Source organism: Leptomonas pyrrhocoris (genome assembly GCF_001293395.1).
Source record: "Leptomonas pyrrhocoris isolate H10 chromosome Unknown, whole genome shotgun sequence".
Lineage (NCBI taxonomy): Eukaryota > Euglenozoa > Kinetoplastea > Trypanosomatida > Trypanosomatidae > Leptomonas > Leptomonas pyrrhocoris.
The window spans coordinates 110,003-127,408 of record NW_015438368.1 but is presented as its reverse complement, the minus strand read 5'-3'; the positions used below and the strand labels follow the sequence as shown (position 1 = coordinate 127,408).

The window sequence follows — 17,406 nt, the reverse complement described above, 5'->3', positions numbered from 1 at the left end:
AAAGGCTATATTTATTATTTGATTGAAGAGTACAAAAGAAAACGTGAAGGGAGATGCGATACGCAAATGGAAAAGAAACAATATGAGAAATCCAGAAAATAGTGGCGGCTGCTCAGAGAAGCGCGTGTCACGCTCTGTGCTGGCCGTTCCCTCCGACGGAGCAACAGAACCACTCGCAACAATGGGAAAATAATAACAGTAAAAGAAGATACAATGAGACGGGGGACGTATAGTTAAAAACAAAGAAAAAAACATGGGAAGGAAGTCAGCTCTGCTCAGCGCAGCATCTGCATTCACCAGCAACATATACATAAGGTTCTACAATTACGGGAAAGTGGCACGGGAAGGAGGGGAAGAGACAATCGACATGCGAACGGGCTTATACCGTCGCTTCGAAATAACCATAACAATAGCAATAATAGTATTAATAATAATATAAAGAATAATATCGGTAATGAACACAACAGGCGCAGGGTTGGGAATGCCGCGAAGTTCAGAATACGAGGGAAACAAAGAAGAAAGGCCGAGCTGCCAAAGTGACTCTGCAGAACGAGTAGAAGAGACGGCACAATACGGAAAAATAATCCAAGAATAACAAAAACACACACCCGCTGACCCTCGACCTACGGAATATACCTCAGAAATAACAGGAAGAAAGAGAGAGAGAGACTCTCACCGCATTCAAACGCGAAGGCGAGAAATAACAAGAAAGACGTAGCGAGGAGAAGGAGGAAAGGAAAAGGTGTGAAATACCGGTGAAGACGCACAAATGATAACACAACCCACAAAGCTAAAAAAAGGAATAGAGATATGTGCGGATTCACGCACCCACTCACGACAAAGGCAAAGACCGTTATCACCGTCATTCTTTGCACATCCCCTTTGGATTACGAAATATTGCTCTTCTTCGCACGACGATGACGCCGCAGCGGGTCGGCTGGCCCTTCCGTCTCCACAGAAGAAAGACTGCTTTCCCCGCTCCATACCTCCTCGACACGCAACTCGCCGTACCCGCGAGAGTTGGCGAGGGCGCGTCGACTACGATAGCGGTTGAGCTGCTGCATCGGGGTGACCTCCTCATCCGATGATTTCGAGATCAGCGGCATGCGAAGGCGCCGCACCATCTTCGACCAAAGACTCCGGCTACTGCTTTGACGACGTTTGCTGCCGGAGGAGTACATCGTGGAGGTTTTCGAGTTGCTGCCGGTGTGGCTCTCTACTGAGATAGACTCCACACCCTCATAACCGGAAAGCGTGTCGGAAAGCGTGGGCATGCTGCCGTACTCGTAGGAGCAGCTACTGTCGGCAGGCGAGGAGGTCCTCAGTAATGAGCTGCCCGCGGGAGAAGCAGAGTTGTTGTTGCGGGAGGAGGCGAGAGAGACGGACCGCGGTGGAGTACCTCGTCGCACCAGTGAGACCAGCGAAGGTATGGAGAGGAGCAGTGGAAGAACAAACGAGTCTGAAGATGGTTTTCGTTCTGGGATTCTTCTGGGTAGCCGTTTAGCTTTGGGTGGCAGTGTCGTGTCCAACAAAGAGCTGCGAGACACCGCATCCTCCGCGGTGTATGGGTCGCGGATCTCATAGTCGTGATGGCGTGGTGTCGGGGTAGCGGATGGCGGTGGTGGAGGTGGCGGCAGCGTGGGGGTTACAGCGTCCAGTGGAGGCGACTGGTATGCGCACCGGTATTCTTCCCCGCCGTGCGCATCAGGCGCCGCTGTCGTAGTCGGCAGCGTTTTGCGGGCCGGAAAGACGGCCATTTTTGGCGTAAGGAGCTTCGGGCTGCGGTAACGGTACGCTACGGAATGATCTTCGTTCGACTGCGCGGAAGGGCTGACGATCGCTTTCGTGGGACTTACGCTCACCTCCTCGTAGATGCCGAATGCGCTGTTGAGCTGCGTTTCGCCCAAGTCAGGGGAGCCGCCGAGACGTGGAGAGGCGGAGTGGCGACCTGCTGAGTTGCTCGGTGAGATGGTGGAATACGCTTCGTTTGATTTCGCCGCCGCCGCTACTTTCGCAGTTGATGGAAAGTGGAAGTTTGAGGAGTGCGATGCCGGACTATCGAACTCGTACACCTCCGGCTTCTGCGAGGGGAACACATTCACGAGCGTGTTTTTCTGCTCCGCTGGTGAGATCGCGTTGTCTTCCCGCTGCCGCCCCTCCACCTTCTCCTCCTCCTCTCTGTCCGCCCCCTGCATGTTAACGTCTTCTTTCCTTTGCGTCGTCTTCGGCTCCGACGCAGCAGCCGTGGCGCTCTGGCTGGGCGGTGCGTCCTTTTCTTTGACGGTATGATGCCGCGTGGAGTGGCGGTAGTACCGGTGCCTCGGTGCGTGTGTTGCTGTGGCCGTCGGTGCCACTCTTTTCACACTCGTCTGCGGTTCGGGTGTGAGGGAGACCGGCGCAGCCGCCTTCGTTTCGGACTTCAGGGCGCGAGGGAGGGAGCTCTGCGGCATCAAACGGGAAAGGTAATCTGGCGGTGGCGATGACATGGTCGTGCAAGCCAAGACAACGGCATCCTTCGACGGAGACGGCGCGTACTCCTGCGGTTTTGGCACGGGAGGTGCAGGTTTGGTAAGCTCCCCCGCTGCCTCCTCTGCTCTCCACGTTGTTGTCAAAAAAGAAAATGTCTCTGGAATCGGCTTTGTGATCTCGTATGCTGAGGCAGGAGGCGGCGCACGGGCGGGCATCGCCGCTGCTGCAACGTTGCTGCCTCGCACAAAGCGCATGCCAGGATCGCTCTTGCGGTGCGGTGCGAGCGGTGATGGCGGTGAGCGCGGTCTTTCCCAGTCTTCCGGAACGCTAATGGGCGGCGAGAGCGAGGGCAGGTGCGGCCCGCTCTCCGGTACGTGTAGGGGTATCGTCGTCACAACCGCATCCTCCTCCGTTGCCGCTTCCACCTTTGTTTTCGCCCCCGCTTCTGCCTTCTTGTCGTCACGAGGCTGGTGCGGCGGCTCGTACTCGAAGTCGAAGAGAGGCCGCAGCGTAATGCGGAAGCTGCTCTTCTTCTGTAAGATGGACGGCGGGGCCCCTTCCTTGTTCGCGCGGGAGTCGATCGGCTCCGTGTACGTCGGCCCGGCGGTGCTTTTGTCTAGGAAGCTGACGGAGCGGCTGAGGTGCAGGCGCCCGCTGCGACTCGGAGAGGAGTGGCTGCTGTCGGAGCTGAGCGAGGCACTGATGGCTTCGAGTGACGCCGCCGCATCAGCGAGGGGCGACGTCGAAGGCGAACTCGTCTCTTCCGTGAGAGAGGTGTTGCTGCTGCCCGGACCGTAGCCCTTCCTCTTGCGCCGGTTTGCGTTGCGGAAAGGCAGAGGCGGTCCGAGCTGCTCCCCCTGTGCGTTGACGGGAACTACGTAGCGGCGCTTGTTACTGACGAAGATCGAAAAGGCGACCCCATCCGGCGAAAGAGTGGACATGTGCCCGCACAACGGAGACTGAGAAAGAAGGAGAAGGCAGTTACTCCTCCCTTTTTAGCGACCTCCAGAGGGTACACTGCGTGTTGTCACAAAATATAAAGATATTAGATCTGCACGTGTCTGTGTGTGTGAGTGACGGCGCAGGCAGTGACGTTTGCAAAGATACCGCAGTCAAACCCAAAGGTGCACTCGCCACACATATATGTAGTGGTTGAGATGCCCACAAAGAGACCGGGAGTCCCCCCCCAAAGCAACAATCGTGCCAACCACACGTGTGCGGGTAAGTCGCTTTGCTTCAGATAAGAACCGCCACAGCTGTGATAATCAAAACACGTTCAAAACAGCGTTCCGCGATGACCACAACGCGACGGCGCTGCTGCGTTCTGGTGGGTGGAGACTGTGCAGTGGAACAGCTTCTTTTACTACGCACAAAATGATGCGGCGAGGAGACAGCGGACGGAAGAAAGACGCAGACGAGTAAGGCGAGAAAACAAGAGCCGTTGCGAAGGGGTGATGCGAAGTCGAGGAGTAAGAGAGACAACGTGTGCGAAGGTGACACAAGCATCGAAGCGACCCGCACCGAAAGTGCACCGAGTCCATTTTCATAAACGCAATCGCAGTGCCACGCCTGAAAAAAAAAAAGGGAGGGCGACGCACCCAGGGATAATCGGTGAAAACACTTTCAAGGATGGCAGTTTCCTTCAAAGTGATCTACAAAGACGGATGCCATAGCCGCATCGTGAGCAACGGGCATGACAGAGAAACAACAAGAGAACCAAAATTTCCAACAGAGAGAGAGAGAGAGAAGGGAGCAATTTTAGCTGATAGAAACCCTCACACCACCCTTCAAGAGAGAAGTCCTCCACTGCCACTTAGCGGAACTCAAACACGCCCGTCACCGTTATCCCTTCCGCCAGCCGCACCACACGCCGCTGCGACAAGTCACCGGGGTAGTTCTGCTCCGAGATGAGCTGGCTGCTGTACTTGGGTGGCACCCCCTTCCGGTTCGATATCGTAAAGTGAGGGACCGGGTTGGCACAGGGATAGCGCGCGTCGTCCCGCCGCACGGTCACCGCCACGCCGTCGGCATCGCCCACGACAGAGTCCAGCGTCAGCGTCACCGACTGCCCGAGCCGCTCCGCCAAGGCGACAAAGGCCACCGGGTCCGTCTCGCCACCAAAAAACCTTGTCGTGACATGAAAGGTCGCCTGCACTACCTGGCCGTCTGTGAAGGCAGGCGGCACAATGGCGAGCAGCCTCGCGGCCTCGTCGCCCTGCGGCGGCAGGCCAATGCAGGCGTAGATGGGTGCGGTGGGCAGTTCACACAGCAGCGCCTCGTAGCGGTGGGCGACCGTGAGTGCCTCGTGGATGTCATCGTCAGTGATGGCCGGCAGGGTGTTCGTGCCGTTCTCCTGCAGCTTCGCCCACACCATTCGCACGAGTTCCTGCAGCGGGGTGGTGATGTCCAGCTCCAGGATGGCCTCCGACGGATCCTGTGGAGTCTCACAGGCACGCACCGCCTTGCGCACAAAGCTGCGGATGTTCTGCTCCGCCGCGGCGCGCTCCGGCGGTGTCAGGCTGGGATCCAGGCGAACCGTGCGGTGGCCGCTGCCTCGGCCGAGAACACGCTCGATGCACACGTCGTAAAGGGCGTTTTCGCCGTCTGGGTGGTACCACACGACGGTGACGCTGAGCGGGAGGTTGTCGTAGTCGTGGTTCATGCGCGCGTCGAGGTTCATCTTGTCGATGAGGAGGTGCGTCACGCCCGCCTCGGCGTGGGTGGCCTGCCGCAGCGAGGCGAGGAACTTGTTGCGGTTGCCCGCCTCATCCTGATTCACCCACCGCGGGTTGTACCGCGCCTTTCCCAGCAAGGCGTAGAGCGCGCGGCTGAGGGTCGACTTGCCACAGCCCTGCGGCCCGACAAACTTAATCACGTCGAGGTCCTTCGTGTCGGAGCCCCACTGCACCGGGTCCGGCTGGTACTGCCCACAGACGTCGTACAGCTCCGGGTCGCGGTCCATGTCGGCCTGAAACTCCTTCTGAAGGGAGAGCCATTGATTGCGTAGCCGAAAGAGGTCCTCACGCTGCATGCTCGGGGCAAGACGACGCGTCATCTGCAGCCAGGCCGCAAAGTGCAGCAGCCACGGCATCCGCGTGGCCTCCCAGTCGTTGAAGAAGTCCCGCAGCTCCGTCCGCTGCTGCTTTAGCTTCTTCCTCATGGCATCCGCAAGATCCTTGCCGGCCAGCTTGTGGTTCGTGATCGCCTCTCGCGTGGCGCGCTCCATCACGTAGGGGTAGGACTTCTCCTTCCACAGTCGCACCACTCTGCCGGCGTCGTCTGCGCCGTACATCACGCAGCCTTCGGAGTTCCTGCGCCGGCCAATCGTGTCGACCAGCTTCGCGTAGTCTTCACTCCTGTACACGACGGAGCTGCTGTGGTGCGAGAAAGCAAGACCGACGCCGGTGTACAACGCGTCTGCCTCGTTGACCGGCAGGCAGAGGCCATCTTCGCGGGAGTAGAAGGGACCGTTTTGCTGCGTCGATGACGGCACCTCTGCACTATCCCCTTTGGCGGCCTCTTCATCCGTTGCTCCATTTTGTGGTGCCTCAGCAGGTGGGGCGCCAAAGGCACGCGCGTTGCTCGTGAGGGCGTAAAAGCGGAGCTCATTCGCACCATCGTAGTCCACGAGGTGTTGACTGTCGGAGAAGATCGCCTCAAAGCAGCTCGTCCACTTGCGCGTGTGCAGCATGTCGTGGAACGCCAGTGCCTGTGCAGCGGTCAACATGCGAGAGGCGCTCGTGTTCGTGTTCGTCGTCGCTGTAGTGGTCTCTGCGCTGGCCCTATGCAGCATCGCCCTCCACAAGCGAGCGATCTTGATGGCGTAGGAGTAGCGCCGGCCAAGGGCGTGATAGTACTCGAGGCAGGCATCAGAGATGTAGTAGTCCAGCACGACGTGGACGTTCTTGCTGCCCACAATCCAAAAGCGGTTCTTCGCAGAGGTGGTGGTCGTCGTGGTGGTGCCGTCATCGTTGCGTGCTGGCGCGTTCATCTCTGACGCGGCGAGGGGCAGTACAAAGGCGCTAATGTGGCCGCACTCGCCGTTTTCCTTCTCCACGGCCACCACCGTCGTCACCGCGTCGGGGTAGCCGTAGGTGGCGTCGTTGTAGCCGAACTTGCGCAAACCGTTGACCGCCCCAACCAGTACGTAGGGGCCGTCGGTCGTCTCTCTCACGTAAACCCGTGCGTTGCCACGCGGCAGCCGCTCCCACACCTCCCGATGTTTATTGTAAATCATATCGTCTATGCCGCCGATGGTGCGCTCCACCACGGCGAAGTCCTCGACGGCACTGCTGGGAAGAGGGAGGTGGAAGAGACGGCCACGTTCACGGCACCGCTTCACGTGGGCGCAGCTGGATTCAAAGGCGTGTGGAATAGTGACCGACTCTACATCCAGCTCTAAGGAGGAGGGAGGGACTTCTCCGTCGTTCACACGGCTGTTACTGTTGGTTCCCTGTGGAGATGGTGCGGCTGCATCATGGTGCCGCCCGCCTCGTCCATAGCGGCCGCCGCGTCCACGATAGCGACCTCTGCCTCCACCGCCGCGTCCGTTGCCCGGTGCCTCCATTCACGTGTGTGCCGTCACAAAGAAGAACGGTTTAAACCTTCGAATAATTGTGGCTGATGTAGGTGAAGAAAGGTGAAGGGGAAATAGGTTGAAAGTAAAGGTTCGGTAGAAGATGACTCAAATGCGCAACAGAAGGATTATTTTGTCCAAAGTAAAGGAGGTAAACAAAACTCTTAAACACTGGTGCGTTTTCTGAGAATACACGTAGTCGGTTCTACTATGTTTGCTTTTGAGATTACTAACGGAGTGGTAGCTTTCATCTACAAAGTCGCCTCCAAAGCGGGGTGGAATGGGGTTGGGCGGGCGGGAAGAGAAAGAAAGAACTACGACAGTTGCAGACTACCGCTGCGAAAGAAGGAAAAGGAAAAATGGCTAGAACAGGGGATCATTGATACTATTCACCTCTCCTTACCATTCATACATCCAATCGTTCCTCGCTCAGGCTTTACGGGGAAAACAAAAGGAAAGGGAGAAAGAGGGAGAGAGAGGATGAATAATTGTTCGGCTAGGCCATTCCATGCGCAGGCTCCAAACAAAAAGAATTATTTCTGGTGTGCTTGTGTTTCTTTTGCGAATGGAACACGAGAGATACGGGCTTCAGAGGAGGGGTAAAAAGAAGGCGGGACGGTTGTGAGGAGGAACGCAAAGGCGAGGTTACTTGGTATACTTGGCACGAGCAGCAGCGACAGAACAATGCACCATGAAAGCGAAGAGAGCCAGTTTTATGTTTTACAACCCAAGAAGTGGCTTCGGAGGCGCCACGGTGGGGAAGAGACTATGTCATTCCTACGCGTCGAACGGGGTCAGCAATCCGCAGAGTGATGCGGGTGCATATCTTGCTTTTCTTTCTCTTTCCAACGTCTCCGACGCACCCACGAACGCATCGCGGCAATCGGTATATATACAACGAGAGTCAACCGAAAGCGCAACAGGTAGCAACAGAAAGGAAAGAAAAAAAAGAGAAGAAGAGCGAACGATTTTAACCAACATAGAGGGCGTGCCCCTGTTCCAAGCTTTATACAGAATAACATAGTGCGGCCTCAACACTCACGTGAGGGCTGTTCACACACACACACACACTTAAGGACATTTCTCAATAAAAAACCTATTAAAAAGATTTGATGAAGTAATACAAAATGGAAAAGGAAGTAAACTGGCGAGTGCCGCACCAACGAATGGGTGGGAGTTACATGATGGTTTCCAAGGTTTCCACGCGCAAATACAAGAAAGCAATAAAAGGAAAAAAAAGAAGAGGCATGGGGAAAAGCGATGTTCAGAGGGCCTCCGTGTGACATCCGCCGGTGTTGCTGTGACTCCCTCACACACCCACCGCCTCAAACACTACATACATTAAAAGGTGAGGTGTCGGGGGAAACCCACAAGACTTCGTACCAATAATAATAATCAAAAGAGAACGCTTCAGGGCCACAGAAGAAGCCCGTCTTGCCGTCATGGTTCTACGAACACCCACAATAAATCTACGGAGCACCTTAAAACGGGGAGCTGATGTGGGTCCATCGAACCACTGTCGGAAAAACAGAAATAAGAGAGAAAACGCTGCGGCCATGCCTTACTCCACAGCAGCAGTAACCAAAAAAAAACTAGTAGAGAGAAAAACGACACACACACCCACTGGCGGAAGCGCTACTTCGTGCAGAAGCACGCCAGTAGGGAAAGGGAGGAAGGACGAAAGCACCGAAGGAGATATACCAAAACACACACACACATACAAAAACTAGCCTTCCTTTTCACAACAATCCGAGTGGATAGTATTGTACTACAACTGGGTGAAAGCAGAGAGGAAAGGCAGCATTAAAGCACACACACGCGCACAGGCGGATACATAGGGGCGTCAATAGTTGTTAACATCACACTTAAAGAAAATGGAAAATGCTGAGAAGACAAAAGCGGAAACAACTAAAACAACGGAAATAGCATTGAAAAGTACGTACGTGCAAAAAATCGTTAACATACATCGTTTCATTTTTAACGAACGAGAAGAAACAACAACGTCTCACCGCCATCACGTTTGACGTGCTTGAAGAGTGCGCTTGATGACATTCGCATCCAGCGACTTCACGTAGATGCGGCGACGCTGCGCGATGGACCTGCTGCTGGAATCGCCGCCGTACGAATTACGCATCGAACTGCTGTACATCGAAGACGGAGAGGGACGCCTGCTAATCCCCTCACTGCTGCTTGTGTTGCTCGAGTCATCCGATCTGGTGAACAGACGCTCACCTTCGTTAGCACTATCACGTCTCTCAAAGAAAGAGGAGGAAGGCGCGGAGGAGTCGTTAGTCAACGCGATAGACGACACAGATGAATAGCGCAAGCAAGCATACTGTCCAAGACGCGGTCTGCTCGCACGCTTCTCCCCGTAATGACCTTTCGTGAGCCCATTTGCTGCTTCTCGCCCAATGCAGGTGCAATGAACCGCTAAGCGCTTAAAAATACTTGGATGGAAAGAGGAAGCGGCACCCGCCGAGCTCGTGCAGCTGCACGACGCACTCTCAGCGGAGCTTCTCCTTTGCGAGTCGAACGTTCTGCCAGAGCGGTGCGAGAGCAGTCGTGGGAGGGACGAATTGACGGCGCTCCCCCGTTGACTTGACAGTCTGCGGTCGTGCTGGACGCGCTCCTCAGAAGTGAAGAGGGGCTTCTGGCTCGTCGTAGACCTCGGCGAGGCGAACCTGCTCGACGTGCGCCGCTGCTGCTGCTGCTGCTGCTGCTCGCTTCTCTTCTGCGAAGATTCTTGCGTCAACTTCCGTGAAGCCGGGCGGATCTCCGGGAGACTCAGCGAATCGTTGGTGTCGTTCCGTGTGAAGGAGTTGCCGTCACCGCCGTAAGGGACACGCTGATTCTGCGACTGATGCTGCGACTCGTAAGACGGCTGCGTGCGATGGTTGTTGCTGATGTTGGCATTTGACTGCGGTGTAAGCCCACTGTTTGGTCCCCCCAGTGCAATCGGAGGAGGAGAGAGGTTGTATGTCTGCAGAAAGGATGGCTGCCCGACCATCGGAGCCATGCAATGGTGGTTCAGTGTAAGTGCACCTCGCATACTCCCGTAGACGCCCCCGCCCTGCCGGTACGATCCGTTCTGCCCCTGCGAGGTCGTGTCAGGGTAGAAGACATTGGCTGGAGGCATGAAAGGCAGCCCACCGCAATAACCACCACCATCGATCCTACTATTGCTGCAGCTGTTGGTGTTCGCGTTGGTGGTGTTGCTTCTGTCGCTATAGTTCATCGCTCCTGGGCCGTCTGTGGGAGGGTTGCCCATCATAGCGCCTGGGCGGAAAGACGAGGTGGCGGGCAGCATGCTCGGGTAGCCGCACCCCGCACGCAGACAATACGATGGGGGACCGCCCATCATGTGCATCGCGGGCGGATGGCTGCTACAGACGCCGCCACCACCACCACTACCAGCAACACCATTCATCCCACCGGACATCATGTAGGGATAAGAAGGCTGATGGTAGCGCGCGTTCTGCAGACCTGCTACCCCACCGTTCATTGGTACACCAGCCACGTTTCCCCCTATTCGGCCGCTCACTTGGTGAGGTAGTCCGTGCGCGGCGGAGGCCATAGCACTGCCACTTCTGCCGTTCACACCGCTACTGCTATTGTCGTTACTGCTACTACCCGCCCCCATCACTGTGACGTTCACTGGCGGCCCGGTCGGTTTCATCTGGACTCGGTGTGTGTTGCACGGCACAGCGGGGTGCGCCTCCGTGGCGATGCCTCGCAGCGTCGGCTGCACCTCCGGCAGGCGGCCCTGCGAAGATGCACGCGGCAGCGAGGAGATGACGGGCGGGTAGCCATCACGTGCGTACCCCATCGTGCTGGGCTGCAGCGGCGCGGGGGAGAAAGACACCGTTTGGTACGACTCCGAGGGTGGTGGAGACGCGGGTGAAGCGGCCTTCCACGTCGCCCCGCCAAAACGACCATCACCGCCGCCGCTATTCGAGGTCATCGCGTTGGACGCGAAGGGTTGCTGGCGGTCTAGCACACCCCCCAGCGCATCCTCCGTGACGAGAGACAGTGCAGGCGAGCCACCGTCGCGGTTACTGGATGATCGAAGATACGCCGGAATCGGCACGGCCACTGCCGCCGTACCGCTGCGAATGATGCCGGCGATGCTGCCGTTGTCGTTGGGGGACGATGAGAGCGACGATGAGGCGTCGCCTCTCACAGGGTGGACACGTATGATCTTGCCTTTCTTTGGCCCCGTGTGTGAGTGCTCCACTCGATGCGTGCGACGGGTGGTGTGGTGCTCGGCGTCGGCGCAGTTAAGCTCTTCGTTGAAAGGAGAAGCGTGCTTCACTACCAGCGCGATAAGAGGAGAGGCGTAGGATTCGCTGTCGTCAGTGCAGCCGTGGGACTTCATGCATGCTCCTATCCAGGCGGGGTTTGACGCAGCCTTTATGCGGAGATGCGCGGCTCAGCGACCTACCTTTCTGTTTGCAGTGCCTTGGTGGCGGCTACGCAGTACGGAGGGTGCACGAGGTCGTGTGCGTGAAGGCGATAGAAGTGCGCTAGTACAAAAAATAATACTACCCACAAAAACACGCACGAGAACTTCGCTAGTTGCTCTTGACTCGCAGTCCTTCTTCGCAGTATTACAACACCAACACCACACACCTCAGAAACAACGTAGAAGGAGAAACGAAGATGGGGGGAGAAGGAGAAATGAAGTAGGAGGATGGAGAGCACCCAAAGAAACAAGACATATTACAGAAATGGCTCTTACGCCCGTTGAGATCGGATTCGAGAGGCCACTTCACAAACAACAATCTGTGGAGATATTCTCCGCTTTGAGCACTATAAAGCACATCACATGAATGCTTCCGTCGAAGTCAATAACCAATGCCCCTCAAAAAGCTGCGGTCGGAAAAGAGGGCTGCAGCGCGAAGGCGGCAATGCACCTGCGTTCCAGCTCTTCGCAGAAAACCTCGCAACTCACTCCACCCCTTCCCTCTCTCTTCCAAAACGAAGTGGGAGCTGGCGGAGCATTCACAGTAGAGTACGGAAAGCGGTTCATCATCACAATAAATAAGTTTATAATGGAAGTAAACACAATAGGCACCTCTGCGTGCGGAGACAATCAAGACTTAATGAGACAATACAAAACAAATCAAACACGAACAGCGGTGGCTATTTGTGTGGGCTGTGGGCGTGTAGTGAAGAGTGTCGCGACGCATTCTTGTTTTTATACCAAAAAGAAACCAGTGAGAGTCGCAAGAGGGAACGCATTCACGCTAAGAAAGAAATAAGAAAAAAAACCACCAATGAAACAATAATACTTCACATAACAAGGAGTGGTGACACATCACTTTTAACGTGGCGAAGTACGCGTTTACACCGGCACATCAACGCAGCAGCGTCGTAACACTACCTATATTATATATATAGAGAGAGAAGTAGAGAGATAGAAATATAGAGATAGAAGTCCTAAGAGAGAGATGGACACACAGCGCAATGAAAAGGCCAAAGTGGAGAAGCAAACCCAAACGTATTACGCTCATTTGTGAGTTCCATAAAATAATAATAATAAAAAGAAGAGCGAAAGGAAGTAATATGTAAAAGCAAACTAAATAAAGAAGAGACATCAAAAGAAAGCCGATCGATGATGCACCGTACGACACACTGAGGCGACGGTGAAGGCCACAGAACGCGAAAAGAAAGAATACATAAATCGCTCGCACTGTATATGGGTCGCTTCCACAAAGCAGGAAAGCCAGGCAAGCGGGTGTAGCTGCGACGACCACTAACAACGTTGACGTCCACTAAAACTTAGTACATAGCCACAAAAAAAAAAACAATCAACACGAGAAAGAAGAAAAGAAAACAGACACACAAAACATGCCCCACAACATTCTCTCCTGGAACTCACCGTCCAAACGGGCAGCTGCGGTTCCTCTTTCCATTTCGCCGTCGTCAGCATTCCTCGGCTTTAATAAAAATGAGAGCAAAAATCGTGTCTCTAACGAGTAACAAAACATCGTTTCGTATAGTAGAGAGTGTGAAAAGGAGAGAGAAAAACAGATAAAAACATCACGGATTGACACGGTTGGACCGTTCTGACAGATCACCTGCATTCGATACAAAGACACTCCTGGCTCCACCCAACTTTCAACCCTTGCCCTCGTCGACATCCTTCCAGGAAGCATCTCCAAATATACCCCTCGAAAAAAAAAAAGAGAGAAGAGAAGGAGTGGAATGAGTACACACACATATATATACATTTCGTGGCTGATTTAACTTAACTGGATCAACCGGAGAAAGAAAAGAAAATCAGAAAAGTCGGATAAAACACATTTTATGGGGGAGGTACCAAACATTGGAGAAGAGAAAATATATATGGTAATTGAATTCGTGGGAAGCGGCAAAGCAGCGCTACGAGATAGATGAGAGGTGGAACAAGCGTAACAACAAAATCGGAATAGCCACGTTATCTGGAATAAATTAGAATTCGGCGGTAAAAACGAATCCGCTACATGGAGAATGGAAAATAGAGAAGAAACAATCGCACAACGCCTTGCTTGTGATCAACGAGTTTTCCCTTTTGCACACTTCTTCGCGTTAACACATATGGCAAAGCATCGATTCTCCGAGTTGAAAAGAACAGACAAGAAAACGGCGGCGAGAAACCCCAACGCCGCCACGCAGCATGAAAAGACAACAATCAGTCCAACTAAATCAAGTACAGCGACTGCTGCTGTTTTTTTCCCCCACACGCATCGCGAACGACGCCTGCGTGAGGGCGACAAACCGTTAGTAAGGCACATGACTTTACTTTCATTTGAACTTTTGCGCCAGTACCAGTCCGTTAAAAAGACTTCGCTCGCTACTGCCGCTGCGGATGCGCAGCAAATTGCTGGTTTTGTTTCGCAAACTGCTGTTGCTGAAGAAACAGTTGCCGCTGCTGCTGCTGCTGAGCCATCGGCATGGGGTAGCCCTGCCGTGGCATTGGGTAACGCATCGTCATCATCGGTGGTGGGACGCCCGGGGGTACCATGAAACTCCGCTGCTGGTTCATCATCATCGCACCGTTCGGCGGTGTCATGAAGCCGTTGGGCATGCTGAAGGAGTTGTGTCCGGGAGGTGGCAGCAGGACCGGATTGCGCCCTTCCGGAACAGTGGCTTGGCGAGGAGCGGCGTTCTGATGGCGCATGTCGTCTCGTGGGTAGAGCATGCTGACACCCTTCTGCATTTGCGGTTGTGGTACTGGCAGTGGCGGCTGCGGGTTCATGGACAACGTCGAGTTGGCTTGCTGTGGCACGGTCTGGCGGCGGTGGTCGTTGACGTTTTGAATTGGTGGTACACCGCCGTTGCAATGCTGGACCGGTGACATAAACGGCACTGACGCGGCCCGCGCTTGGTTTGCTGCCGCCAACTGCTGTTGCCTCACATTCACAGGCAGATCATTGGGCGTGTCCGACGGCGACTCGCCGTTGGTGGATTGCGAGGTGTCGATCTTGAAGTACGAGGAGGCGACGCATTCATTGCTCGGTGAATTCGACGGCAGCAGCGGTCTCTCCGATACGCTCGCTTCGTTATGTTCCTTCGCTTCGTCGCTGGAGGAGCTGCTGTCATCACTGCTGCCGCCGCTGCCGCCGCCGTCGTTGTCGATGTTCTCCGTATCCGTGCGGTTGCGCTCTCCCTGTTCGCTGCCGTTACCGACGTCTGCACTTTCAACTCCTGGCGACGGCGTGATGTTGTCGCTCTCCGCCCCTGCACCGTTGTCCTCCCTCTCCCCCGCTCCTCGTTCCGTGGTCTCGCGTGCTGCTGCTGCTGCTGCGGAGTCGTTGTGAAGCCCATTCGTGTCTGCCTCCTCTGGATTTGCACTGTCGTTGATAGGACGGGGATTGTCGTCCGGTGAAGACGAGTCCGTCCCCGAGTCCGACGAGGAAGGCGAGGAGTTGGAGGCTTGCCGGTCGCACTCATCGACCTTCACATCGTCGTCGTCGCCGCTGTGGTCGGACTCATGCGCAAAGCTGCCAAAAAAAGACTGCGTGCGCTGGACCAAACTCGGGCGCTTCATCGCCTCCTCCCGGTTTGCCAGCACGCTGTCGAGCTCCTCAAGCGCCTTTTCACTCCGGTTCTTCGGCGCGGCCTCCTCTACGGCGGACAGTCTCGTCACGCGATGGCTGCTGCTGCGCGTGCTCTTGTGGCGGTGCTTCCTGTCGTTGCTCTTGCTTTTGGTGTCCTTTGTGTGATCGTTCCTCCGATGGTCGTGTGAGCCGTGATTTCTCCTTGAGTGCTTGCTCGACTCGTTTTTGTCGTCCTTTGACTCCCGCCGATGCGCCGACGACGGAGCAAAAAACATGCTGAGGCGCTTCGTGAAGGACGGCGGCGGCGTTGCTTTCTTCTCCTTTTCCTCCTCCGGCGGCGAGGCGTTCGCTGGTGTTTCGGAGCGGCGGCGGTAGCGACTCTGCTGCTTCGCCTTTTCTGCCAGCATAGTCGAACGCCGCGCAGACTGCGATGGCACCGCCTCCGACTCGTGACGGACCCGCAACTCTTGCTGCTGCTGCTGCGGCGGCGGTGGTCCTTTCTGCGCTGGCTGATATTGAGAGCCGCGCTGCTGCACCGCCGAAGCTGGCGGAGACCCGTTGAGGTTCGACGCCGGTTTGCGAGGATTCCACCCTTCAGCTGCGGTCATTGGTTGCTGTGGCTGTGGCTGCGGAGGCGGCAGCGGCGGGGGCGTCGGCGCCACGTCTGCGGAGCTGTTGGAGGTACGTCGCACTGGTTGACGGACGTAGGGAACTTGCTGCTGTGGCTGCAGTTGCTGTAGAGGTGGGGGTACTGCCTGCGTGAGACGCGGGTCGCCCTGGAGCGATATCCGTCGCGGTGGCTGCCCCATCCGCATCATCATCTGCTGCCGCATCAGCAGGCGCTGTCGCATGTGAACGCTGCTGCGGCGTCGCAGCTCATTCTTCGAGTGAGCTAAGTTCTGCGACTGCCGGTCATCGACCTCCTTGTCGATGTCGGTGGTTGGGATGAGGCGCACGCTGGACCGGCGGCGGCCCAGATGCATCGTGCCGGAGTTTAACTCGCCTCTTTCGTCGCCCGGGCTGGTGGACGGGGTTTGCAGAGGCGGGAACTGTGAGAGTGCGGTGTCCATCCCACTCTGGCCGTACTCGTACATGGCTGACGCGGATTCTCTTTGGCTTTGTTTTGAAAAGAAGAGGGAGGGAAGTGGATTTGCTCCGACTATTAAATGAGCTTAACGCCGAGCTATCAGTAGGAAACCAAAACGACGTTGTGTGAGTGTGTGTGGGTGCGTTGCGTACGCAAATGCTTGTGGTATTGGGAAAAGAGAAGTGGAGGGAGAGAGAGCTCCAAGTCGGTACGCCGTTTGAGGGTGGATCAAAAGGACTCTCGTTGTGACGTGTGGACCGATGGAAAACAGCACCCAACAGGGAGGCTATGGGGAAGAGGAAGGGGAGAGCAACAGCACAGAACACGGTTCTACAGGTGTTCAAACGAATACGTATCATATCAGAAAATAATTAAAAAACGAAGGAAAAAATGAAGAGGTTTAACTTCTGTTGATGTTCACGCACCTCGCGCAGCAACAACAAAACGTGAGAGCGATTTCAAGGCAGCTCTTATAAACAGAAAAAAACAGCTTTCTGTCGGTATCTCTACACAAGAATTTGGCGACGACCGAAGAAACGGCGAAACCGAAAAAAGCAGAAGGAGAAGAAAAGTTAAAAAACAATAGGGCACAACGATTTCGCGGGGGGGGGGGGTTGACGTTTCACACAAATAAAAATGATACAGAGTTGTGTTACGTCGTGCTGTACATAAGTATATAAAGGGTTTCTGTTTTGTTTTGCACAATTCAGGCGTTTGCAAAACCCTCTCCGGCTTTCTTTTGTTTCGAAGCAGTGAACAAAGTGAGGGGAGGAGAAAAAGACAAGAGGCGAAAAGGATGAAGTGGAGAAGCGGCAAACGTGCGGCGCCACAATTTTATTGGGTGAACGAGTGCTCGCTTTGACAGCTGAATCAGCAACGTACAACGGTCGTGAACACGGCGTCGCATGGTGGATTCCATCGGCACCGTGTAAGCACCTACCAGTTCAAAGTTGAAGACGTTCGATTAGGCATCGACGCAGAAGGAAAGAACGAAGGGCAGTAGTTACTGGTGTCTTCTATTATTTCTTTTTTTTTTGGTTGTTGTTTTTTGTTTCGCTCTAAACCGTTTATCGCTCACATTTTTACCGTATCGAAGGGAGGAAAGAGTTGCCCTCAAGACACGCGGCACCGGTGCTACCTACACCGAACTGCACGCCCAAGAGCAGACAGCCTGAGAGAGAGAGGGAAAGAGAGAGAGAGCAGTACGACGAAAAAATATTTAAAAAAAAGAG

The 17,406-nt window shown here is 55.0% G+C and overlaps 4 protein-coding genes across 6 annotated transcripts; all 4 read right to left on the bottom strand.

Annotated features, from left to right (window-relative positions):
• Positions 1-887: 887 nt before the first annotated feature.
• Positions 888-3,834, bottom strand: ABB37_05858 (hypothetical protein; the record flags this gene model as incomplete). Its single annotated transcript, XM_015804041.1, has 1 exon — positions 888-3,834. Exon 1 carries the CDS (start codon positions 3,408-3,410, stop codon positions 888-890), a length of 2,523 nt encoding a protein of 840 aa, XP_015657175.1. The 5' UTR covers positions 3,411-3,834.
• A 448-nt stretch (positions 3,835-4,282) lies between these two features.
• Positions 4,283-7,633, bottom strand: ABB37_05857 (hypothetical protein; the record flags this gene model as incomplete). 3 transcript variants are annotated; one of them, XM_015804038.1, is made up of 1 exon in its annotated part: positions 4,283-7,633. In XM_015804038.1, the coding sequence occupies exon 1, from the start codon at positions 7,034-7,036 to the stop codon at positions 4,283-4,285; it is 2,754 nt and encodes a 917-aa protein (XP_015657172.1). In that variant the 5' UTR covers positions 7,037-7,633. The 3 variants fall into 3 exon arrangements, with proteins under 3 accessions (XP_015657172.1, XP_015657173.1, XP_015657174.1); XM_015804039.1 differs by having other exon boundaries at positions 4,283-7,603; XM_015804040.1 differs by having other exon boundaries at positions 4,283-7,091.
• A 1,426-nt stretch (positions 7,634-9,059) lies between these two features.
• On the bottom strand, positions 9,060-11,644 carry ABB37_05856 (hypothetical protein; the record flags this gene model as incomplete). Its single annotated transcript, XM_015804037.1, has 1 exon — positions 9,060-11,644. The coding sequence occupies exon 1, from the start codon at positions 11,418-11,420 to the stop codon at positions 9,060-9,062; it is 2,361 nt and encodes a 786-aa protein (XP_015657171.1). The 5' UTR covers positions 11,421-11,644.
• A 2,236-nt stretch (positions 11,645-13,880) lies between these two features.
• On the bottom strand, positions 13,881-16,912 carry ABB37_05855 (hypothetical protein; the record flags this gene model as incomplete). The annotated part of the gene is made up of 1 exon (XM_015804036.1): positions 13,881-16,912. The coding sequence occupies exon 1, from the start codon at positions 16,179-16,181 to the stop codon at positions 13,881-13,883; it is 2,301 nt and encodes a 766-aa protein (XP_015657170.1). The 5' UTR covers positions 16,182-16,912.
• Between the last annotated feature and the right edge of the window lie 494 nt (positions 16,913-17,406).